General features: G+C 47.7%; 9 protein-coding genes across 9 annotated transcripts; 3 read left to right on the forward strand and 6 right to left on the reverse strand.

The window, feature by feature from the left end:
* Positions 1–75: 75 nt before the first annotated feature.
* BT62DRAFT_1073182 (uncharacterized protein) lies at positions 76–3,353 on the forward strand. Its single transcript, XM_043178920.1, has 3 exons — positions 76–615; positions 666–738; positions 790–3,353. Exons 1-3 carry the CDS (start codon positions 166–168, stop codon positions 3,096–3,098), a joined length of 2,832 nt encoding a protein of 943 aa, XP_043043264.1. The 5' UTR covers positions 76–165; the 3' UTR covers positions 3,099–3,353.
* A 298-nt stretch (positions 3,354–3,651) lies between these two features.
* On the reverse strand, positions 3,652–5,396 carry BT62DRAFT_978935 (uncharacterized protein; the record flags this gene model as incomplete). Its single annotated transcript, XM_043189396.1, has 9 exons — positions 3,652–3,785; positions 3,844–3,969; positions 4,025–4,161; positions 4,219–4,248; positions 4,432–4,488; positions 4,538–4,729; positions 4,782–4,896; positions 4,951–5,110; positions 5,166–5,396. The coding sequence occupies 9 exons, from the start codon at positions 5,394–5,396 to the stop codon at positions 3,652–3,654; spliced, it is 1,182 nt and encodes a 393-aa protein (XP_043043265.1).
* Positions 5,397–5,825: 429 nt separating this feature from the next.
* BT62DRAFT_928501 (uncharacterized protein) lies at positions 5,826–7,387 on the reverse strand. Its single transcript, XM_043185522.1, has 5 exons — positions 6,979–7,387; positions 6,686–6,920; positions 6,598–6,624; positions 6,092–6,550; positions 5,826–6,037 (listed from the first exon to the last, which is right to left on the reverse strand). Exons 1-5 carry the CDS (start codon positions 7,183–7,185, stop codon positions 5,841–5,843), a joined length of 1,125 nt encoding a protein of 374 aa, XP_043043266.1. The 5' UTR covers positions 7,186–7,387; the 3' UTR covers positions 5,826–5,840.
* A 144-nt stretch (positions 7,388–7,531) lies between these two features.
* BT62DRAFT_886164 (uncharacterized protein) lies at positions 7,532–8,454 on the forward strand (the record flags this gene model as incomplete). The annotated part of the gene is made up of 4 exons (XM_043182871.1): positions 7,532–7,669; positions 7,741–7,974; positions 8,027–8,168; positions 8,225–8,454. 4 exons carry the CDS (start codon positions 7,532–7,534, stop codon positions 8,452–8,454), a joined length of 744 nt encoding a protein of 247 aa, XP_043043267.1.
* A 31-nt stretch (positions 8,455–8,485) lies between these two features.
* On the reverse strand, positions 8,486–11,332 carry BT62DRAFT_605832 (alcohol oxidase). Its single transcript, XM_043181573.1, has 14 exons — positions 11,071–11,332; positions 10,928–11,010; positions 10,751–10,875; positions 10,586–10,693; positions 10,438–10,525; positions 10,295–10,392; positions 9,983–10,241; positions 9,817–9,930; positions 9,656–9,758; positions 9,370–9,597; positions 8,883–9,318; positions 8,807–8,830; positions 8,713–8,760; positions 8,486–8,653 (listed from the first exon to the last, which is right to left on the reverse strand). The coding sequence occupies exons 1-14, from the start codon at positions 11,160–11,162 to the stop codon at positions 8,627–8,629; spliced, it is 1,833 nt and encodes a 610-aa protein (XP_043043268.1). The 5' UTR covers positions 11,163–11,332; the 3' UTR covers positions 8,486–8,626.
* A 755-nt stretch (positions 11,333–12,087) lies between these two features.
* On the forward strand, positions 12,088–14,431 carry BT62DRAFT_928503 (cytochrome P450). Its single transcript, XM_043185523.1, has 12 exons — positions 12,088–12,215; positions 12,267–12,374; positions 12,437–12,565; positions 12,632–12,791; positions 12,843–12,926; positions 12,982–13,078; positions 13,129–13,255; positions 13,309–13,425; positions 13,473–13,647; positions 13,695–13,801; positions 13,852–13,988; positions 14,038–14,431. Exons 1-12 carry the CDS (start codon positions 12,129–12,131, stop codon positions 14,210–14,212), a joined length of 1,503 nt encoding a protein of 500 aa, XP_043043269.1. The 5' UTR covers positions 12,088–12,128; the 3' UTR covers positions 14,213–14,431.
* A 315-nt stretch (positions 14,432–14,746) lies between these two features.
* BT62DRAFT_1002082 (uncharacterized protein) lies at positions 14,747–17,122 on the reverse strand (the record flags this gene model as incomplete). Its single annotated transcript, XM_043176809.1, has 10 exons — positions 14,747–14,860; positions 14,915–14,954; positions 15,008–15,121; positions 15,179–15,381; positions 15,436–15,822; positions 15,886–16,074; positions 16,128–16,169; positions 16,219–16,294; positions 16,347–16,690; positions 16,751–17,122. The coding sequence occupies 10 exons, from the start codon at positions 17,120–17,122 to the stop codon at positions 14,747–14,749; spliced, it is 1,881 nt and encodes a 626-aa protein (XP_043043270.1).
* Positions 17,123–18,672: 1,550 nt separating this feature from the next.
* Positions 18,673–20,569, reverse strand: BT62DRAFT_963248 (glycoside hydrolase family 39 protein; the record flags this gene model as incomplete). Its single annotated transcript, XM_043188676.1, has 10 exons — positions 18,673–18,899; positions 18,955–19,098; positions 19,147–19,432; positions 19,490–19,565; positions 19,621–19,692; positions 19,741–19,789; positions 19,845–20,103; positions 20,161–20,240; positions 20,292–20,348; positions 20,407–20,569. The coding sequence occupies 10 exons, from the start codon at positions 20,567–20,569 to the stop codon at positions 18,673–18,675; spliced, it is 1,413 nt and encodes a 470-aa protein (XP_043043271.1).
* Positions 20,570–20,976: 407 nt separating this feature from the next.
* Positions 20,977–22,431, reverse strand: BT62DRAFT_1002084 (Phosphotyrosyl phosphatase activator; the record flags this gene model as incomplete). The annotated part of the gene is made up of 8 exons (XM_043176810.1): positions 20,977–21,300; positions 21,354–21,407; positions 21,467–21,567; positions 21,613–21,737; positions 21,785–21,856; positions 21,907–22,049; positions 22,099–22,227; positions 22,276–22,431. The coding sequence occupies 8 exons, from the start codon at positions 22,429–22,431 to the stop codon at positions 20,977–20,979; spliced, it is 1,104 nt and encodes a 367-aa protein (XP_043043272.1).
* Positions 22,432–22,491: the final 60 nt, after the last annotated feature.

Raw genomic sequence — 22,491 nt, forward strand, 5'->3', positions numbered from 1 at the left:
TGTGATGCGAGGAACGACCACGTGATCGAGATGTCACACCATCGGTGACAATTAGTGACTGTTGACACTGTTGACCTTCGACCGGGTGGCCGACGTCGTCGAAGACATCTGCTTTCGTCCTCCAGCAGCCACTGCATACCTTTACCTTCCACTTCGTCGAAACTCATGGAGAAACGACTCTTGCGGGTCCTATACACAGTCAACAATTCTCCTCAGTATATTCTCGCACGCTCACTTTGTCCCGTTACCGTTTCTTTTTTGTGGCCAACCGATGGGCAGAATGCAGGTGGCATCGAATATGCAAGTGTGTCACTAAAAGCCTGTATTGAAACCCTCTGCACCACCAGTCCGGAGCTCTTACAGAGTGATAACCGCGACTTCTCGGTATACGTTCTGGACCCTCTGGAGTCGGAAAGCGCTCCCGGGCGAGTCAATATCTCTAATGAGTCTGAGGGAACCCAAACGGCTGAAGAGCAGGTTCTGGGTGTTGCAGTGGGACTGGGCTTGATGTCATGGGCGCTTTCAGCAGATGATGAGGGAGCACTCGTCAATGGCACATTAACTCGAACTGGATCTGGGCAGGAGGCGCTTGAGGTTGTACTTGCCCTTCGTGAAGTAAGTTATACTACCTTATGAGGTCCTTCATCCTATTGAATGGTGGTCAGACGACGCGCATAGAGAAGGCATCGTTTCCTGCTGCCATACAGTCTTGGAATAAGAAGAGCGCTAAAGCACAGGGTGTGTTTCTTTTGTCGTCATGCCCTGTTCTGGAAAACTGAGTAGCTGCAGGTAAGCAGCCGGAGGTCGACACGGCGGCTACCATTGCCGCTATTTTGAACCGACCCAAGAAATCTAGAACGACGAAGAATGCTGATGCATTGCAAGCGCTACCCGAATCAGAGAGGATCTATAGATCTTCTTCAGTATATATCGGACCACCGAAGAAAAAGCCTCCAAATTCTGCTATGTTCGGCAGGGCACTTTCGACCCCGGCCCCAGCCTCCATAGATGCTCCTACTCTGGCTGCTGTCCATACGGATACCACAGCATTAAGTAGTGCTGCTAAGTCTGTCCTTCTTCCGACCGTCTCAACGCAACCTACGATTATGACGTCTACACTACCTACATCTGTTCCTTCAACGACTTCTTCGTCAACTGTCAAGAAGAAAAAGACGAAAAGACGGAATCGATCGCCAGATCAACCGCTATTTACTCGTGCCACCCCTTTCAAGCGCACAGCTTCCGAACCGCTTCCCAGCCCTAATAGTACGATGCCTCAGACACAATCTCTCACCGATATTTTTTTCCAGCTAGCGTCCACTCCTGCCAATAGCACTCAGAATGCTGCCCTACTTGCTACCATAAATGCTATTGACTCGGGCAAGGGCATTGATGATAACCCAGCGTTAGTCCGGGCCTTACAGGACCTTGTTACAGCGTGGCAAATGACACCTTCTGAGTCTGGCAGGACGGCCCCATTTCAACCTTCCAATCAGCGAATTCCTTCTGACGACGGCGTCGCTATAGACAAAGAAAATGTCAATCCATCTTCTTTCAGGAGACGCGTTGACCAAGACGTAAAGGACTCCAAACCATCACAGACCTCGACAGTCCCACAACGGACAAATCTTAGCGGCCATCTACATACAGACGAGAATTCGTGGCCTGTCTCCAGTGTGAACCAAGGTAACGGCGGTTATATTTCGAGGAAACGCACTCTGGATGAGTTCATGGAGGATCGCGAGTCTCAGTTGGAAAGACGTCGACGACCCACATCATCTAACATGATCCCTTTCTCGTCCCCTCCACGATCTCGGCTTTCTCAGACAGAACCTGGGGGTTCCAGAGGGCGCCCAATATGTATTCCCGATTCACCTCGGGCACCGAAGATCGCTGCGTCTTCCCCGGTTAGAGATGGCACTCAATCAACCGCGCGCCGAAAGTATGTAGTCCCAGATTGGGCTCGTACAGATACTGCCATGCGACCGAGGCTTTCTGAGGAAGTCCAACGTGCGTTGAAGGAGGCGGAAGACAGAAAACAGGCGGAGTGTGAAGAGAAGAGACGATTAGAACGAGAACGACGTAGAGCTAGCAGAGCACAAGGTCGACAGCACCGTGAAAATACAGAAAGCGACGCGCCAACCACTGCTACCAATGTAAAATCATCATCTCCTCTTCGGCCCATCGCCGCTGTCAACACTGGTTTTGCTCTGGTTTCGACCACGTGCGAAATTCATTCTGTGTCCAGTTTTTTAACAGGGTCAAGGTCACAGACACCGCCACCCAGCCAGAACATGGCGCCTCCATGCACACCTCCCAGGAGGAGGCCTCTCGACTCTCCATCGACGCCTGTCGGTTCATCTCTCTTTACTCCGCTCGCCGATTCTTGGAAGAGCCCTTTGGCAGGCCCCTCTGCATCACCTTCATACGGTGCAACAGGAAAACACGCTTCGGAGGATAAGGACCTTAGCGAAGAGCCCGAAAGCGCCTTCGAAGAGCTTAACTCTCTCCCGCCAAGCTCTTTACCTGACGACGATGACAACGAAGCCGCACCCGATATGGAACACGAGCCTGTTCCCAGCAATACGAAGCAGTTTTGGCAAGGTCTTCCACCCTCTTCACCAATACAGTCGAGCAGTCCTCTTGAGGATGAAGACGACGATAGCGATCGTGAAATTCCCATAGCCACTTCAGATGCTGAGGATGGTGGGGATGGAGAAGATACGTACACAGACATGGAGAGCCAGCCCCTCTGTTCTACATCCAAAGAAGCAGTCCCTTTACCTGCAAATCCTCCAGCGCCTGATGAAAACGGGGTCGCTATTCCTCCCTGGCAGGATCAGCCCGGCGTGGATATGGACATGTACAACATGTTCACCAACGTAGACTATGGACGTAGCACGACTTTCGCCCCGGAGGGACTTGATCTAACCGAGTTTATGGAATCTATGAAGCCGTTGATCCAGAATCAGCTGGATCATAGCTCGAATGGGCAGGGGGTCTTTGATTTTAATTGGATACATTCGGGTGAGAGCGAGCTGGATCCTACTCAGTTGGCAGCGTCCGTGCAGGAGCTGTTTAGTGGGTGCTTGATGTAACGAGTAGTACAATTTGCTGCATAGAACGCATTATACCACATTTACTTATCATCTCATCACAACACAACATTTCGAAAGGTTTTTTTGTGCTGTGTACCCAGACTTCAGCGACGGATCGGCAATAATACTTGCCAAAGTTCTAGGTGCTTCATATGTACGATATGGTACAATCATGTTTAGGTTCCTGATTCAAGTCCGTGTTTGGTTCATACTCAAACTCAAGCTATAGTACATCACACATTCTGGCGAGAAACCTGGAACGAATATATATTTGTGTAACAACGATAGATACTAGGTTAACTCAAGGGTGCCTTGTCCTCTGATGTGGTTGCGAGATTAAAGGCATTGCCAAGACAGTCTACAGTTCGACATTCAAATTTCAACTTTAAATTTCAACACTTGCCATGACTTAGCAGCAGTATACATTAAAAGAGACACGGAATACAAAGCCTTATCCCTAACTATCTTAGATACAGTTACCGTGTGTACTTGTTTCTACTTGATTACCAAAAAAACGAGTTACGGCCTCTAGCCCTGTTTTGCTTAGTAAGCTCTATACTTTCTCCGTCGTTGCCTGTCTTCGCAGTGACTCCGCCACAGACTTTCGTCGCATAAACCACTGAAACGGTGGGAGCATAAACATGGAAACTGCGACCCATGCTATTAGAACGCCGAAATTCATGCCAACTAAAAGTATCCCATTAAGATCTCGATGACTATACATGAAGGAATAGGTGGTACTCACGTTCATTCTTGGTCCCGAAGATGATAGTCCTCACAGCGCAGGAGAGGTTGTAGAAGGGAAACGCATATCCGTAGCGATATATATGCGGGAGAACATCGATGGGCAGGAAGCACACCGAGACATTGACTGGGGTCGGCATTAATAAGGTCGAGCTGTAGGATAAGGGACATGGGCCACTCACCAATAATCCAAAATATCATGAAGAACGGCACGAATCTCAGCGTCATGAGCGTCACCATCGCCTCGAGCGCCAGTCCCACAGCCAACATTCCAACGTAATTAGCCATCCAGAATACGAGGAATCCAGAATGTCCCAACCTACATGGCTAGAACTCGAGAAACGAAACGGGAGGGAGAATGGTAGAGGCGACTCACACTGTGGAGAAGTCTACTTGAAAGGCCAGACTAAGCAGGGAGTAGAATAGTGATAATGCAAAGTAGGCAATGAAACTGGATGTTAATCTGACTCTGACAAGGGAGGCTGTCGTTAATGATGTCTCTAGTCCGGACTGTTGACAGGCGACGGAGCAGAAATTCTAAGCGTGATGGAGGCGGTCAGGAAAGAAATTGAAGTAATGAGAGGGAAACATACCACAATGAAGCACGAGCACGTAAATAAGACCGACAAAGGTGACAGCACTGGCTCTGCATGGCCGGTGAGATACATATCTCTATACACAAGAAATGGACGTACACTGGGACGTCAAAAGGACGCAGGTTGTTGAGGGTGTAGCTGATAGGCTCCGTCAAGACCTGTGGCGCAGTAGTGGATATTGAAACCAGAGTGTCGGACGATGACGACGCGACTTTTTGAAGAAAAGATTGGGAAAAGTTCTGAGTAATGGCAGCAAGCGAAGTCTGTACAGATGGGTGGATGAAAGCGCGACTGTAGAAGGGAATATAAGAACATAGACTTTGAGGGCAGATTAATTACTCACTAGGCATTCTCGTTCCGTGCCTCGATAGCGTAGACTGTAATGGCTTCTGAGCCGTCATACGAGGAATTTGCCGTTGACACCGCTGATTGTAAAGCTGTCGTGGCGTTTGAGTTGACTGCGTTTTAGATGAGCCACTATTGACAAGAGAGAAATGGAAATGAGCACATACCAACAACGGCGATCCATGTCTTCTGATTGACGACTAGATTGGCGACCTCTGCTGCGCCGCCGGAAAAATCACTCGACGGCCGTTCCATCCAAGAAACTTTAGATGATGAAGACAAGAGACCTTGAACGACCGCATTTCCCACTGTTGACCTATCAAAGTCCTGTCGCGACAGTAAGCTCAAGACAGAAATATAATAAGGTAGAAAAACTACTCGCCAGAACCCATCCTTGTAAATTATGTGCTGAAATCTTCCACAAAGCGCCCCAATATATTGAAAAAAAGCGAAACATCGCGACGGTCACAGCCAGTGTTCCAGCAGCTACGACTTTCATATATATGAGACGCGACGCCTTCATTGGAGCAGATGCTTCCGTGAATTTGGACGAATACATAGTTGGGAGGTCTTCACTTTGGATGGAAGGAGTTCCTGTAGAGGCTGAATGCATAGTGTTAGTCCGTTCCGTAGTATTTTGGGGAAACGATATACCGCGACAGAATCGCTATAAGCATTTTCGGGGGGTAGGAATGTCTGAGATTAGAGAGACACCGGCAGGCGGGTGGGGGATCCGAGGCTAGCTGACCAAACCTCCTGATCGTGCGTCAGTACAAGATTACCCACGGTTCCAAAATTCAGCTCCGAGGTCTCAGAACAGTCATGTCCTTGGATGCTGGGTACGAAATGGAGCGATAATGAACAAGGCTGCTTTTTTCACCATTTGTTTCAGTCTAATGGATGAAATGAATATGAATAAGTACAAAACTGAGTATCTCTGGCTGTGGTGGTGTTGGTGTTGGTGTTGGTGGTGTTAGCGGGCAAGGTCCCAGTCAGGAACATAAATAGATTTTGTTTTTTTAAAAATTTTAATGCTATAGACCTCTTTCAAGAGAAGTTAAATGGTATAATTGGCCTTGCTGCTCTCCACTTCAGCCTTGAACTTGGCAAATTCTTCAGCATATTCAGCAAACACAGTTCCATCAGCGCCGCCGGCTCTGATTTCAATGCTCCGGGACGAGATCGACGTCTGGATATCGCAGTCGCCAGTGTCGGGACAGACATCGGTTCGGTCGAGGTCCTTGTCTATTGGGCCTGATGGAAAGATGGGTCAGATCCAATCTTAAGTAATGTCATGTCAAGGCACACCTGTGGGTCCACTAACATAGTGACACTCTCCGAATATACAATACTGTCTATCGTCACTGTCGGGGTACTGCTCATCGCCCCAAAAGCCTAACCAGTCGAGCCAGCTGACGCCTTCGCTGACCTGCTCGCTACCGCCCACGTCGACTCCCCCCGCACTGCTGAAATCGCCAGAGGAAACGTCATACCAGAACCCTCGGAAGTTCTTCGTGACGTCCCAGAAGAAACCAGCATCGGTGGTATCGTGCAGAAGACCGAAGGGGAGAGTGTAATCTTGCTGTCCAGCTGTGGCATAGTTAGCGTGCGTCCCGGTAGCTACGTATGTGACGGCGCGGCCGTTCTGGGAGGCGAGCGCATCGTAGGTATAGGATGTACCGCCGGAGTGGGCGGATAGGTAGACGTATTCGGGCGACCCGTTGACAAAGCGGACCATTGAATGCTCCCAGTCCCCGACATGATTGCCTGTCATTATCATCAGTACTTGGACTAGGAGATGAAGCACGTCTTACCAAAAACAAGTCCTAACACTGTGTTTCCTAGGCAAAATTTATTAGCATACTGCGGTGTTTTAGTAAACCGAGATCATTGGGCAGGTACCATGATTATAGGAGTAAAAGTAGAAATAGAAAGCGTCGACGATGCCTCCATCTTTTTCCACGCAAATTATGGTGGCAGGGGCGGGACTGTAGCCGGAGGAATCAGGCTTGTTAGAGGTGGACAGCAACCATGCGGGGTTATCTTCGACATTATCATCGGACGTAAGATACGCGTCTGACGGTACACTGTCGAGGGTTTCGACTGTCGCTTGATATCCGAGGGACGTATAATCAACCTGTCCGAAAAAAAACATTTCAGTGAATTCGGTCGAACACTGATAGACAAGAAAAAACCTCGGGAGTGGTATGCTGAAGATGAACGGATATATCGGACTGCCACCAACTTTCACCAGAGTACAGGTATGTGTAAGGCGCGTAGGTCAAGGCATAACTGGGTATCGAGTCGCGCTTGGACAGAGGCTTAGACGAGGTAGGTGCACCATGAACTCGCAGAAAGAGGGCAGCGAAGAGCAGAGAAACCTGGAAGTCAACGAGCATCATAGTCGAGATCCTGGAGGCCCACAGTAAAGAGACGCTGATTCGTTCTCTTAAATATGCACATGCATGCTTTGCCTTGCAATCACAGGGATCATTGTATCTGATGAGAACGTCACTTGAGAATGTTAGCAATAAAATTAACAACTATAAGAACGAAGGTCCATATGGTCCACGAACGTTCATGTGAGTAAGGTACTGGGATGACTTGATTGAGTCACATGGTGCACGTGGTAACACGGCGCGGAGGTTAAATAACGGTTTATGTAAGATGGAAGCTTGGGATCGACCGCATTTCCTTCCTAATTTGGGCCACTCGCGGCACAGCATTACTCTTCTGTCTTCGAAAACCATGCTCAGCGAAAAGGCAAAGGGAAAGCGACGAGCCGTCGAACCTGTAGAGCCAGATCCTCATCCAGACCGGGCGCTCGTTATTCGTTTCACTGAAGGCATAGCCGACCTTACTTTATCCATCAGCAAGCATGATGCGGTCCGAGACGTTAAACGAATGGTGCGCAGCTCATTATCTCTTCCATCATTCCAACTATTCATCCAATTCAGATTCGTGCCGAGAGGACTGAACTGAAGGAGAGAAAACTCAGGCTTATCCATTCCGGCCGCCTCCTCACCAACGGAACCTTTTTGCTTTCGTGGCTTGAATCTCTGGAAGATCGGCAGAAACGAGCTACAAGCAACGAGAGGAATTCTGATGAGGTTGTCAGGCCTTCGACGACCTGGCTGCATTGTTCCGTTGGGGGCAAAATTGATTCCGAAGGGGACAGCGACGATGGTACTGTCCAGGTCAGTCCGAGTCGCTACACCGTATCTCTCGACTTAACCTTTCTAGGCGGGTCAATTACAACCAGCAAGAGGTTTCGACAGACTTGCGTCCGTAGGATTCTCTGAGGCAGACATTGCTAACTTCCGTCATCAATTTCACACGTCATCGAGCTTCATGGACGACGAACACTTTGATACGGAGGAGGAATGTGAGCTGGGCCTCTTCTCTACGCGTCTTATATTTTGTTCATCCGTCTCTCACAAGATGACGAGCATGCTCGTGCGCTCGAAGAGCAGTGGATTGACTCCATGGACAACGCTGGAACAGCAACTCTATCTCAGTCGGGGGGACATAATCCGTCTATGATGCAAGGTCTTGTCGCGGGCTTCTTTTTCCCTATAATACCTCTATTTTTTATTCGCAAGACACACCCACCCGTGTTCTGGGAAGACGGTACTGAATATGAACCTCCAGACAGCGTCATCTTTTCGTAAGACATATTCTTTTCCTTCGTTTTCGCCCACCTGATTGTTATTTAGGCGCCCGATGCAAGTTGGCCTCGTGATAGGTTTCATAGCCAATATCATGTTCGGAATGTGGAGACTATTTCTTGACACATCGTAGAGAGAACACCAAATGATACATCTACCAGTGTTACTATACTTATCACTGACCTTTGATTATATCTGCTGCCTGAATTTTGCTTTTGTGTGATTATCATTGTATAAAATGTACACATAGACCGGACGGACCTTTTCTCCAATGGCATAGGCCAACGTTTGGATGTTGGATGATAGTTGCTGAAACGGACATCAGTCTCGTGAGAGATACGTGCTCATCACGTACCAAAGGTATCACAGAGCAATCGACCTAGTAAAGCCAGTTTCAAGAAAAGTACATTTACAAGACTTGAGGTACCTACAACCCTTAAATTCGACGTTCCATAGACCAAGAGATTGCTGTCTACCACGCCACCATTGCTGCGAGGAACCATAGAAGCCGTACCGGCAGGGTGATGCACCGTCGTCAGAGTATTCCGGATATACTCCCCCATAGTCTCATCACCAGCCTCAGCAGAGAACGGCGGTACCACAGTGGACTTGATGGTATCCTTGATCGGAGAGGTTTGGCACAACTTGTTTGTAACAAATGCGAGAATTTTCACTAGAACGTCAAGATCATTTGGATTCGACAGGTAGTTTTGTTCGATTGCGGGTGGCATGAGCGGGTCGACCGACATAATATGAACGCTTCCTCGGTGGAATGGGTGGGTATAAGCACAAAGGAGGGTAAGGTAGCGTTTTTGACGGTCGATATTCATTCCGGGTATCGGCATGTGGCCATTTAAAGACAAAATCCTGAGAAACGATGAATATTTTTTGCTAGTTATGGCAGGGGAAAGGGCCTACTGAGCCATGGGCTGGGTTGCGTCTCTAATCCAATTAGCCAACAATCCGAATTGTTTCTTCATTCCTTCCCTGACGCTGGAATCCAGGTAGTCCAATGTGTTTCTCGCACTCTCTAGGTTCGCCCTAGATATCCATGTTTCGACCTCATTGGTCGTAGCTATACTTTCTGCGGGGAAAAAGGCAAAAGTGGCAGATGGAACACCAGCGAAGATCCCTTTTTGGATTTTACTAGTATAAGATGCCATCAAGAAGAAAAAAAGTTGAGAAGAATTGGAAAATGACATACTAGAGTTCCTCGTGCTCCTTCAATTTCGCGGGATCAGAAAGAACTTCCAAGGTTTCCACGTCCTCATCTACTTCCACGATGACGTGTGTTAATGCATGATCCTCTGTTTGCACGAGCTTAGACCCACGTTCGTAAAATTGACTATAAAAAGAGCGTCTCACGAAGGTTCTCGCCAACTCCTGGTAGATCAATCAAACACTCAATACCAAATGACTGAAGAAGTCGCTCCTGTCCGATTCCCGATAATTCTAAGAGCTGAGGGGTCTGAAAAGAGCCTGAGGAAATGTGATTGGCGAGGGCGAAGAAAGATGATAAGGGGTACCGTACCAGCTGATAAAATTATTTCCTTCGAAGCATGCACACTTTTGGTCAGCCCGTCCTTCACCAAAGTTACGCTGGTGGCCTGATAGCGACCACTCTCTGTCTTCGTAAGATTGACCTTGGTTGCGTGAGCATTCGTCAAAATCAGCAAGTTAGACCGATCGGCATTTGGAGCGTAGTAAGCAGAAGCCGAATAGGAACGAGTCGCAGTCTTTGCTTCAACCGACGTTGGGAAAAGTAGAGATCCAACTGGATGACCGTTACTCTGTAAGTTCGATTAGAGTGGGGCACGAGATATGATGGAATCCTGTGACTAACATTGTCTAGATTACGCGGAATGCCTAAAGACTCGAGAGTATCAAGGAGTTGCGTGTGGACCTTTGTAACATGAGGCGGAAAAGATTTTGCGATGGGCCCTATCGGAATTTGAGGGCTGAATCAAGATGAAACGAGTAACCTACCTTCGGTCCCATGTAAGGCAGTATCTGGGACGACGGAATACGCTGTGGCTTCCTCATCTGTCAACGTAGGAGTCTCCAGATGTTCACTCTAAAAACGACAGCGAAGAGGCGTTAGCAGCAAGTGCATATATCTCAACGATGATCCTACCTTCTTCATGTAGTGAAGCATATTTTCCCAGTTCCATCCAGGGTTGCCTAGACTCTCTATAGCATCTATCTCTTCCTTGGACGGGCGAACGGAAGCAAAAAAATTCAACTTGAGGGCATGTTAGATGAATTGCAGCTACTTTAACTTCAGCGGTGAATGACTTACAAGAGAAGATCCACCAAGCCCTTTCCCTCGAGACTGGGACAACTGCCTATTGTTGACGAACTTCTGAGGAACAGTATGGAAGTTCCAGTCATATTTGGGATCGTGCAGAGCCCTTGCCATCATTCCTGAGAATCACTCTCACTGTGGATTCACGTCCCTGACTGGTGACGCGCGTACCGGGAATATTTACCAGATCGTCATGTTCATGGTACTCCCCGGCTTCAACAACCCCTACGATACAGTCCGGATTCTCAGAGAGCCTGTATCCGAAAAGGAAGTTACTTCAACACGCCCAACAAAGAGATCCTAGAATTACGCACCGAGCAGCAACGACAAGTCCTGCAGTTCCTCCACCTACTACTAGGTAATCAAATTTGGTCGTAAAAAAATCGACGACAGTAACGATGGGCATTTAGAGTTGAAAGATCAGGTATGTGAACGAGATTTGTTGCCGTTGGATACGGCAGTTAGCACTGCCGCGTTGATTGATTTCAGTGAGACAAGACAGCTTGAGAGTGAAGCAAGCTGAATTTCACATCCGAGTCGAACCGGTAACCATGATGGAACGCGAACAAGACCATCAGACAGAAAACTTGAAAATCTTGGGTTTATCATAATTTTGATGGAACGGGTCGGGGGAACGGGGTTTGTGAGAGTGAATCTCTCAGCAAGCCTCGGATAGTCGGAAACTCATCCTTCTTTACGGGAAAATATTCCTCATTCGCTTTCTCATCTACGGAATCCTAGAACTTACAGAAATCGACGAGGCCGCGTTAATGCTAAAGAAAGCCTGCTATAATAATCTCCGTTGGTTCCTTGAATCTGAAAGCAGGCCGTTGTCCTCCATATTTAGAGAGTTTTCCTTCAACTACTATCTTCATTGGGGATTTCAACGCTACGCTGTCTCTGTTTCATCACTTCTATACCCTTACGTGTCCTGTTGTTCCCGGAATCAGATACTGTAGACACACCTCGGGTCTACTACACCTGAGCACTGTATTAAATGTTTTTTTCTTGTGGACGCATATTTCCTTTCGGTGGATCATTACTCCCAGCTGCAGAGAAACACCTGATCAATTTGACCACAGCTGTTCTCAAAGTGGGACAGGCAGACCTTTGAATGGTGCGATTTATCAAACATGGTCCAAATGTCACGTCGCTTCGCTTCATTCTCGCTTTCGTCCGAAGAAAGTGAATGGAAATAACTAATCGTAAGATCCTTATTGAAAAAGTGCTTCTCAGGCTGTCGCAAGGTGTGCATATGGCAGAACTTAAAAGTTCAGATCCGATGCACGTACCCGTTCATATGGGATGCATATATGGAATCTATGTAACATCGCTTCTTTCCTTTCTCTCACAACTTACTAATCCGCAGAATATGGCGTTCTGGCTCAACAGTTTTGTCTACGCCCTTTCTTTACTCTGTCTCGTCAAAGTGTGGAATGCATACCAGACTTACGTGAAGGTAGGATCAAGCCTCGGAAACTGGAAGCACGTATTTATCTCTCCTTGGCAGCTGAAAGCGATCCCTACCGTTGGCCCATCCGGATTTATATCGTCATGGATCGGTGCATTCAGGTTTCTGTTTCACGGAAGGGAAATTATTCAAGAGGGATATAGCAAGGTTGATATGAATGCACCCAGCTTTCGTTTCTCGTATTGTGGGCTAATGTCTCACGTACGTAGTATCGCGGGTCCGCCTTCAAGGTGCCTCTTGTCGATCGTTGGATGGTAATCGTGAGCGGTGACCAGCACATCGATGATATGAGGAAAGCCCTTCCCGATCACCTTTCGTTCCTGGACGAAATAGAGAATGTGAGTGATGAGTTGTCATTCAAGCATCCAGCACGAATATTGTACTCACAACTATCGCCTTGGCAGACATTGCAAACGACGTACACCTTGGGAAGCAGCCTCCACTCGGACCCCTATCACATCGACGTTGTACGGAGTGCGTTGACAAGGAATATTGCAGCTTGCTTCCCGGTCGTTCGTGATGAGATTGAAGCCTCCTTCAAGGATGAGATACCAGAGGCGGAAGGCATGCCTTCGCCATCCTATATATCTGTTTTAGTTGTCTCACTCTCTTCAGATTGGAAAAAGGTTCCCGCCTACTCGTCCATCTTGCAGATTGTTTGTAGAACCACGAACCGATTGTTCGTTGGTCTTCCGCTCTGTCAGCTGTCCACATTCTTCTATTGGCACTTACTGATGATCTGACCGGGCCTAAGGTCGAAATCCTGAATACAGAGCACTTAACATTGAACATACCATACAAGTCGTAACTTCTGCTCAAGCAATCAACGCCTTTCCTGAGTTTCTAAAACCGTGAGTTTTGCAATGGATGTCTGTACTCAGGCTTACGGTGCTGAATTTAGACTCGTCGCCAATTTCTTTACGCCTATATCTCGCAGTATGCGCAAGGCCGAGAAGCACTTGGGTCCGATCATAAGAGACCGCTTAGAGAAGGAGAATGAATATGGTAGAGACTGGCCCGGAAAGCCTGTGCGCATTTTGACCCACAAAAGAAAGAACCTTCCATTGACTTAATGGTACAGAATGATCTTCTATCATGGCTTATCGAAGTGGCTTACGGAGGGGAAAGACGCACCGTCCGTGACTTAACCAACCGTGTTCTTGCTTTGAATTTCGCTGCTATCCACACAACATCAATGGTATAGACAATATTAACCTGAGAGCCGTCTACTAATCTTTGCGTCAGGGATTTATTAATGCATTATATTGTCTGGCTGCACATCCTGAATGTGCTCGACCACTTCGAGAGGAGATTGAGGCTGTTATCAAAACAGATGGCTGGACGAAACAAGCAATGGGGAAAATGCGAAAACTGGATAGCTTTCTTCAAGAGGCACAGAGGATATATGGAGTAGGCGCATGTGAGTAATACTGCCTCGGGGTTACATAAACTGACCATGAAAGATAGTGGGAATGGGTCGCACAGTCCGGAAAGACTTCTCCTTTTCAGACGGGACTGTAGTTCCTGCTGGGGCCCACGTGTCCGTTGCTGCCTTCGCCACTCATATTGATGCGGTACGTTCAATATTGTACTCATCGTAGCTCTCTCTTACGTAGATCGATAGGATAACTATGAAGATCCTTATGAGTTCAAGCCCTGGAGGTTCTCTGAGATGAGGGAACAAGAGGGTGAAAGCATACGCCACCAAATGGTTACCCCCAGGCTTGACTATATTCTCTTCGGCGTCGGACGCACAGCCTGGTAAGCGCTATGTACAAATGCACAATAACTGAAGCTCAGCTGTACCTAGTCCTGGCCGCTTCTTTGCAGTCAATGAACTGAAAACCTTGTTGTCACACGTTCTTCTGAATTACGACGTGAAGATGGAGAAGCCTGGCCAAGTCCCACCACCAGGCTGGTTTGGCTCTGCGCAACTACCAAACACAAAGGCCAAAGTGATGTTCAGGAAACGTAAATTCTCATAAATTCCTTACTATCAAATCAAGATTGGTCACCTTTACGACCTGCCTTTTTATGCCGCTGGAATGTACTTGATTGGATGTGGATCGATTTTAATACCTGTGATACTTACATTACGGAGAATCGAAATCCGCTTGACGAGAAAAACATTGGCTATCTAGGTGATAGTGGAGATTCCGGTAGTCATCGCTAGAAGGACAATGGTAGACGATTTTTGTTTCATCGAGATTTGAAATTCTTTCTCAGCGAAAAGAATTGTCTGCTAGACTCGAATCAGTCTCACCAGCAGTTGTCTATACTCTAGTCGATCGACTGCCTTCAACCGAGCCACTCCCCAGTCTCACTGTGTGCTAATTTATCCACCAATCTACTAACCGAGATGATGAAGGGAGTACTTAAGACGACACTCAACCGAATTGACAAGTTGGTTTCATAAGTAGACTCATGCCTATGGTCATACAAGTATCTGTTAGTACGGACTTCGATACAGTTCTGTTAACAGAACATCATCAACTAATGGGACCTTCGTAACTGACACATCAAATGTCATAGACCATTCTTCCGGCCACCCAAGCGTAAGGGTAGTTATGCTGGTAAAAATTCCGCACTGTACGACGACATAAACGAGGAATTGTAGCATACGACGCCCCAAGCTGCATAAAGATATTAAGGGTTGATGTATCGGATATGAATGAGGCACCACATACCACAACCTGATGCTTCGTGTCGAAGAAGTCGTTGGTATATCTAGGGCACGTAGTCAATTACAATATTATCTTCATGTTACAAGTAGGACGAACCCAGGGAACAGCTTGGTAGGAACAAGCCCTTCATGGTCATCGAGAATAGTCGATGTCCATTCCCATACACCTCCGTTCGAGCCCTTTCCATTCTCTCCGAGTCCCATCGTCGCCCTGGATGAACCAAGATAAGCATGTGTCGTATTTCTGAGAGAACAGAAGTTCGCTTACGGAACTGGGTGCCAATTTCTAAATCCAACATTAGCTCCACCCTCGTAGCCAACGTCGTAGTTATCGAGCAACAGCCTTAACTCAGGTTCCGTAGGCAACCGTCCACCTTTAAAACAAGCAAAGGTAGCGAGATCATCATAGGAAGCGAGTACAGGCCAATGTTGGGCATACTCCATTGCGATTGGACCATACATAGTCTTGACCTATCATTAAAGTTTGAACACTACCGTACGACGGACCACAGAAGGAGAGCTCACCATTACTTCATCACCAACCATCTCCCAACTCTTCGGAAGAGAGACAACATTCTTGCCTTTACCCTGCCAGAAATCCTTGAAGTCTCCATTCGTAATCGGCCGCCAGTCCGCCTTAAATGCATTGACATGCACATCTCGAAGGGGACTTTCATTGTCCCAGCCAAATTCGTGGCCCGAGACGTCATGCTCGAATTCGGCGACGGCGTCGTCAGCCTCGGAATCATTGTGGCCCATATTTAGCGTGGCTGGACCTATGGTTACTGTAGGCGTAGCAGGCAAAGGTGTATTATTCCACTGTTCGGCAAGGGCCTTCCATGGAGGGGTGGTGAAGCCAGGAGGTGGAAGGGTACCTGTTCTGGCTCGTTGGATGAGCATGTAGAGTAAAGTCTGAATTGCATGCGAGCGTTACATGAACATAATGCTTCAACATATATATCAATGAAAACCCACTTCGACATGAAAACCTTCGTGCTCGAGGGTCATGACAAGGGTCCGAGCGATGTTGCGTGTCAAAACTTGTTTTCCGCTTTCGACGTCTTCATAGAGTCGTGCGAGCCGCGCCCGTACGCCGTCACGGAATTCTATAATAGCACCCAAGCTCGGCCAGTCTTCGTCAACTTCCGGAACTTCAGAGTGATTCTACAACACTTCCATGATCAGAGGAAGACTCAAAGCAGGAAAGAGGTACTCACATGGCAATATTCTGGGTCATCAACATGCGGATCAATACCCCTCTGGAATATGCATAAAGTTCCAATGGCTCCACCGCAGATAGAAGCATACCTCGAAGATGTTCCAAAAGAAAGCAGGTTCGGTAGCTGAACCGCCAATTGCCTTGGAGAGAAGCATGTCCAAGAACCTTGGCAAGGAGCCAGTCAAGCAGGGAACGACTAGCGAGTGACAAGGCTTACGTAGGAATATGTCCGATATAAAACAGACACTTGTGCCTCAAATCGATGGGCTTCTGAAGCAACATCGCTTGAGGAATCATTTTGAGAGTGACGAGATCCCAAGCCGACCAAAGAGTTTTCCACTCGTCAAACGTAGGTATATTCTCTCTCAAATCAAATCGCCGTCCAGAGCCTTCTGAGGAGGATATCAAGGGCAACGTAAACGAGACCGGAGGAAAAACCACGGCAGGTCGTTCCACGACATAGAAAGTATGTGAGCTGTTGGGTGATGCCATCGATATGATAGGGCGAAATGAGGCGACCGCAAGTGCGTTGAGATGGTCTGCACGGACTGGAGAGAACACCTAGTGGGTGCAACGATATCAGCAAAAGATAGCAGACCAGGATGGAAACGAAGAATCGACCTTGAAATGCGCGACACCAACGCTGTCATTGCCAGCAGTAGCAAAGTACTGGACGTTGCCGCATGTCTGTTCATTCCAACCTTCAACTACGGATCGCTCGATAATATCACCTATGCAAACTCCAAAGGGGCCCCCTCCCTCGCACTGAGCAAAGACCTGCTTCAAGAGATCCCCAGTGGCATCTGACGTGCGAAGATACACCCACGACTTGGGCCATGGCATGCAGCCGTCTTCCAGATATGCTTGCGAATTGGCAGAAATCGAAGACGACGTGGATGGCCTGGAGTCATCGGACAAAGCCTCCGACTGTTCAGAGCTTCGGGAGTGGTGAAGATGATCAAGAGGGAGAGCTTTCGCAAGATAGGCGAACATTGCAAGCGATAGATGGATTTCAAGCAAATATGATGCTGATATGGAACAAAGAAAAAAGGAGGTTTATATAGGACAACACAGGTGGTAACACGTACAAAAACCTCTATTAGTTGTAATTAGGTGCCTAGATAGCCCCCTTCCCAAACGAGTTCCGTTATGAGCCGGATCTACCGAAAAAAAGTAACCGTACACAGCCCGGAGTTCAAAAGAGAAGGTGAGACCTGGCCGTACTCCATGGATCAAGCATCAAAGAATTGAATAACCATGTCAACTAAACACCTCGTCTTGTCTTGTGAGTCAAAGAGGAAGCCAGCAGTTTGAGCGGACAAGGAGCCTTATCGCAGGGGCACCTGATAGGCCAGAAGGCCGGGCGTTACACGAGGCAGACAGGAGTTATGCATGCTGCAAGCGCTGCCCCATTTCTCGTTCCGTGGATATTGTAGCCGTGCATCGTAAACATCACATCGCGAAGACAGGTGTATTGGACAGATAACCCAAGTTACAGAAGTAGAGCAGCGCCTTGACAGTACGTGTGGACCCATGCGTCGGACAGCGCTGAATTCAACTGATACTTGATTGTCGATGTATATGGTGCTCCCTAAGGGTCGGCACCAATGAAGACATCAGCATAAGGAGGAAGACGCGCCGAAATAACCATCAGCCCTTCAGCGATTCTTCGGAAAACGGTGGGACAAGTTCTCATCAAGCAGCAGCGAATGGGGGAGAAAGTGAAAGTGCATTCAAGTCCCGCTGAAGCTCTTATCTACTTGTCCGAGCACGCCATCTCGCCTCAACAGCACGCAATATGTCGTGCACGTGATTTATCCGTGACCGACGTGAGCCGACGCGCCGTCGCTGTAATTATTTAGCAGTCTTTGACTTCATGGTGCGCAGCTCAACTTTGGCTCTGGCCAGTAAGTCTTTCAGATGGAAGCGACAAGGTGAAATTATCACCCCTGGTTTATTTACTTAGGGCCGAGAACCTTGTCTTAAGACTCGTTAGAAGCCGTAATTTCAACACAATCACAATATATCGACTCAATGAAGTCGAAACGAATCACACTCACCCCAGGAAGACGATATATAGGTATGGTCTATACAGGATGCTTGTCTATTTATTTACGTACATCCTCTGCAGGATTATGTGTGACCGGAGATTTAACCGCGAGTGGACTAGAGATGCAACAATCAGTCTTGGTAGTACTTCCACTCTGTTCAAGTGTCGATCGACGATGCGTAGCTTGATTATCATCGGACCTCAGTTATGGATGCCATAAGTATAGCGCGATCTTCGATTCAGATCATCCTCACCCCATAACAGAGGCCCTGAAACTCCAGGCCCAATGAAGGCCCAGGTCACGGTGATGTTAAAATGATATTTTTCCTTCCCGATACTTATCAGGATATAAGTATGCACTTGTGATCGGCCCCACGTCAGAATCAGGGTTCAAAAAGTAATGACAGCAATTGGGGTCCTCGACATTCTTTGCTACGAATTCCAAACATATTCGTACAACGATTGGTAGACAAAGCAGCACACTAATGCATCATCAGATTTCGAATTCAAAAGCCCACGTCGTCTGCGTATCGGTCTGGAAAATGGGGAAAGAGACAGAGTTCTCAGAATATGTATGATCGACCCATCCCAAATCCGTCGGATCGCCGACCTGACCAAAATGCCCTCCCGTAAACGAGAACTGGAAAGTATTCACCGGAAGGGTCCCGGACTGAGGGAGGCTAACGGACGCAAGGTTGTTAATCGTCAACTGCCAAGTCCCTGCGCGCGCATGTCCGTGTGAAGGTCCAGCAAAACTACATATGAGAAAACTTACCGGTCGTCTGGCGGTTCCCCACCAAGATTCTTACCCGATCAGACCCTACCACACCGTACGAGTCAGCTAGTCGATCAATTGACCCCGAGCTTGATACTCGGTGGCCTGTCATGTTCGTATTGTAGTATTTGTACACCTGCCACTCTAGAGAACGTTATGGGAGGAAGAAAAGTCGAGTACAAGAAGACCGACCTCCATTGGGCCAGTACCCAGTGCCTGTCGCGTCGCTGACGTTAGTCTTCCCGAGGAGACTGGCCAAGAAGTCGTGTAGCTGGGTTGTGGAAAGCCAGTTACCCCGTAAACCAGGGACGTTGTAGCGTTCCAAACGTGCGATCCACCACGCTGCTCCGGCTGGGTTCTGCTCCGCGAAAATACCGTATTCATCGATAATTACTTGCTTCTGAGGGAGGTCAAATTGGCTTAGCAGCTGACCTAAAATGGGAATGTTCGTTTGGAGATCGTCATTCACATCTGAGGTCTAAGAGATGTACTCATGAGTGAAAAAGTGCAACATTGGATAACACGATTAGCATACGCTTCCTTCTAGATGCCAAACATACGCATCTGGAATGGTGTTGTTGCTCGCAACTTGCTGGAAGAAGTTGGTCCACCTGATTAGGCGAAGCTTAAGAACGATGTAAAAGTGCGAAGGAAAGAAAATATCACCATGTATTTGATGTACTTGGCGCACTGGCTAACGTTGGGCCAAAGAGTGAAACAAATGGTAACTCGGATCTTCTCTTCGAGCTAACATACGCAGCAGTATTTTCGGGATGACAGCCTTACCTGAAACGATTGTAGGTTCGATCCCACATAGCAAGCCATTGGCTCTGGGCTTGAGGCATTTGGTGAGTAGGCACGTGGGATTTTCAAAGAAGTACTCAGCGCACTTCTATTCCAGAAAACCGTCAGGTCCGGCTCGTTCCATATATCCATCCTGAGGCCCGGAGTCATGTCGTTGGCTTGGATATCCGAGATGAGTTGGGTCAGATAATTATCAAAGTCCGTCCAGTTGCCGTTATCTCCCGGGTATGGTGCAGAAGAGCCTTGAGTCCCGTCTGCGCCCCATAGATCATGGAGTAAGAAGATGAATTTTGCACCATATTTTCGTGCAGTCTTGTAGTTGGACAAAACAGATGCGAATCGGCCCTAGGAACACATTAGACCAATGCGTCTCGCGATCGACTGGTGCCGTATGAAGCCTACAGGGTACTCTCCAAAAATCCATCCTCTTCCTGGAGCAAGCACTTGAGCTCCCCCTGCCCTCGCATAGTTAAATCCCATTTCTAGATTCTACGTGAAACTACAGAAATAGAGTGACACTGAAAAAAGCGAACCTGTGTAGAAATGGTCCGGAATTTGATTCGGAGTATCGGGAATCCCATAGATAAAACCTACAGAGTGAAATGGGATTAGGACACTGGATATTCTTGGCAAAATCTCGTCGCGTACCAGATGCCAAGTGCAGAGGAGTTCCCAGGTTCGTCGAAAGATCGACAGTGGTAACCTGACTAGAAGTCTGCCTTTTCCCAGCACTTTCGGGCTTAAAGGCAGCAGCTCGGTTGTCCGAAAGGGAGGAAAACAGTAGTAGTAAAATCGAAACAAGAGGAAACATCTTGAGGCAGCAGTGATCACACCACGGCATAAACCTCGGATCTGTACATAGCGTGCCGGTAGCGAACAGAGAATGTAGCTCGAGCGCATGCGGCCTCACATCTCCACCTCAAGCTCGTGGTGATTCCCATGAGCAGAGCGGGCCGTTCAGAAGCTCATGTGGACTGGCAATCCTTCCCATGGAGAAGAGCGTGGCCCGGGCAAGAATTGTCGTTGGATTTTTCTGAGGAGACGGAAGATGGAAAATCAGGAGTCGCTGCATATGATCCATGCCTATATACTGCTCTTAAAAGCCAGGTTTGAGAAAGCTTCAACAAAGACCAGAAGAACGTCAACTGATGATTTGGTAGCAAATCTGAAAGAATTTTTATGTCAAGGTTGCACATCAATAAACCGATACACGCGCGATTAATCAAACGGCACCGATCTTATACCAGGACCAGCCAGCCTGAGTCCAGGCTGATGCTCCTTTTCAGCTCTAGCAGCCGCGAACGCAGAAGGAACAGGGATACCACAACAGTCGCCCCAGCCAACTTCTCGCTGACCAGCAGCGCCTGTATCACCATGAACATGCCCGTGAAGCTCATCCATTCTCGCACCCGTAGGGGGTGGAGGCCCGTCATACGGGAGGATGGAACCAAAGAGAAAATGTTGCATTACAGGGAGTTTGTTGAGGACTTCTGCGCGATACATCTTCAACATTCCGGAATTAACTTTGTCCCATGTCTTGACCTAAGGTATACGTATGAGAGAAGCGTTCTCATCAGATGACGATGCGCACGTACAGCTGAAATATCATCCAGCATGGGAGAGTGCCACCTGAGCGATGCAGTCTTAATCTGTTAAAGTACCATGAAACGTCGAAATGGGCACCATGGAATAACATCGTATGACGAACCGAGTTGATGAATTGAATGCAAGCGAAATAAATATAATCTTTAGCATATTCATCGACAATTTCTACGTCGTGGATAGCCTTTGGTCGAATATATTTGTGACCTGGTAGTCGTAAGCAGAAGATGTATTGGTTTACCAGAACCGTACCTCGAAGTTGAGCAGATCCGAATAAGAATGGCAGGAAATGGTAATCATCTAGTCCCCACACGCCATGAGAACCAGCTGGTTCCAGCCAATACGTCGATTGTAGAACCCGCATTACTTCAATGTATCTAAGCAGAGGTGAACTGAGCATCCAGCATTTTGATATCCAACTCACTTCCAAAAGACCTTGATCACCAAAGCTCTATGATCGACTTCTTGTATGACACCGAGACGTTCAAGGCATATCCTAAACAATTGGCATCCAGTTGATGAATATAAAAGAGGTAAACGACGTACAGCCAACACAAAAAGTTGAGCTCCATGCCACTCCCGTAATCTATCCGAGCCCGGTTACCCCAAGCTTCGTTGAAGTATAAGGACACTTCTGGGACGGCTTCCTGAGGAAGACCCTTGATCTTTGTATGCAATGACGTCGAGGCCTATAGAAGCTCAAAGATGATACATGGAACACAAAATGTGGTTATGTACCTCCGTGACCTTGTCATAAAACGTTCTGAACGCCGGGTTACCAAACCGGGATGCAGAATTCTCAACTAGAGGAGTATCTTTCGCAATGGCTTTAACGTTTTCGAGGACCTCCAATATAGATTCAACACCCTATACATGTATTAGAGCTTGTCAGACTCCATGAATGCGCCCACGCACTGGAGATGCCTCACAATCATCAGTCAGCTTTACACCAACGACTGTCTCGTTCAGCATCTCGATGTAAGAGATAATTGAATTGTATGTCTTGGAGGTTTGGAAAGCTTGAAGCTGCTCCTGAGATAAAATGGCCTTGGTAGGTGTCTGAAAAGTCATATTGCACGCTGGTGGTGGTTCTTGGTTAAGGAATAATGCGCTTATGTAATTGTAGATCCA

Source organism: Guyanagaster necrorhizus (assembly GCF_019112545.1).
Source record: "Guyanagaster necrorhizus MCA 3950 unplaced genomic scaffold BT62scaffold_5, whole genome shotgun sequence".
NCBI classification, from domain to species: domain Eukaryota; kingdom Fungi; phylum Basidiomycota; class Agaricomycetes; order Agaricales; family Physalacriaceae; genus Guyanagaster; species Guyanagaster necrorhizus.

Excerpts from the sequence above, each read along its gene's own strand:
- BT62DRAFT_1073182 (XM_043178920.1), top strand. The coding sequence starts at position 166 with ATGGAGAAACGACTCTTGCGGGTCCTATACACAGTCAACAATTCTCCT. Across the intron at positions 616-665 it reads TTGTACTTGCCCTTCGTGAA|ACGACGCGCATAGAGAAGGC; the intron begins GTAAGTTATACT and ends AATGGTGGTCAG. Across the intron at positions 739-789 it reads GAAGAGCGCTAAAGCACAGG|GTAAGCAGCCGGAGGTCGAC; the intron begins GTGTGTTTCTTT and ends GAGTAGCTGCAG.
- BT62DRAFT_928501 (XM_043185522.1), bottom strand. The coding sequence starts at position 7,185 with ATGATGCTCGTTGACTTCCAGGTTTCTCTGCTCTTCGCTGCCCTCTTT. Across the intron at positions 6,625-6,685 it reads CTTTTACTCCTATAATCATG|GAAACACAGTGTTAGGACTT; the intron begins GTACCTGCCCAA and ends AATTTTGCCTAG. Across the intron at positions 6,551-6,597 it reads AGTGTTAGGACTTGTTTTTG|GCAATCATGTCGGGGACTGG; the intron begins GTAAGACGTGCT and ends TGATAATGACAG.
- BT62DRAFT_605832 (XM_043181573.1), bottom strand. The coding sequence starts at position 11,162 with ATGCCCATCGTTACTGTCGTCGATTTTTTTACGACCAAATTTGATTAC. Across the intron at positions 10,393-10,437 it reads TGCCTTACATGGGACCGAAG|GGCCCATCGCAAAATCTTTT; the intron begins GTAGGTTACTCG and ends AAATTCCGATAG. Across the intron at positions 9,759-9,816 it reads AGGAGTTGGCGAGAACCTTC|AGGATCATGCATTAACACAC; the intron begins GTGAGACGCTCT and ends TCGTGCAAACAG.
- BT62DRAFT_928503 (XM_043185523.1), top strand. The coding sequence starts at position 12,129 with ATGGCGTTCTGGCTCAACAGTTTTGTCTACGCCCTTTCTTTACTCTGT. Across the intron at positions 12,792-12,842 it reads TGAGATACCAGAGGCGGAAG|ATTGGAAAAAGGTTCCCGCC; the intron begins GCATGCCTTCGC and ends CACTCTCTTCAG. Across the intron at positions 13,989-14,037 it reads GGCGTCGGACGCACAGCCTG|TCCTGGCCGCTTCTTTGCAG; the intron begins GTAAGCGCTATG and ends AGCTGTACCTAG.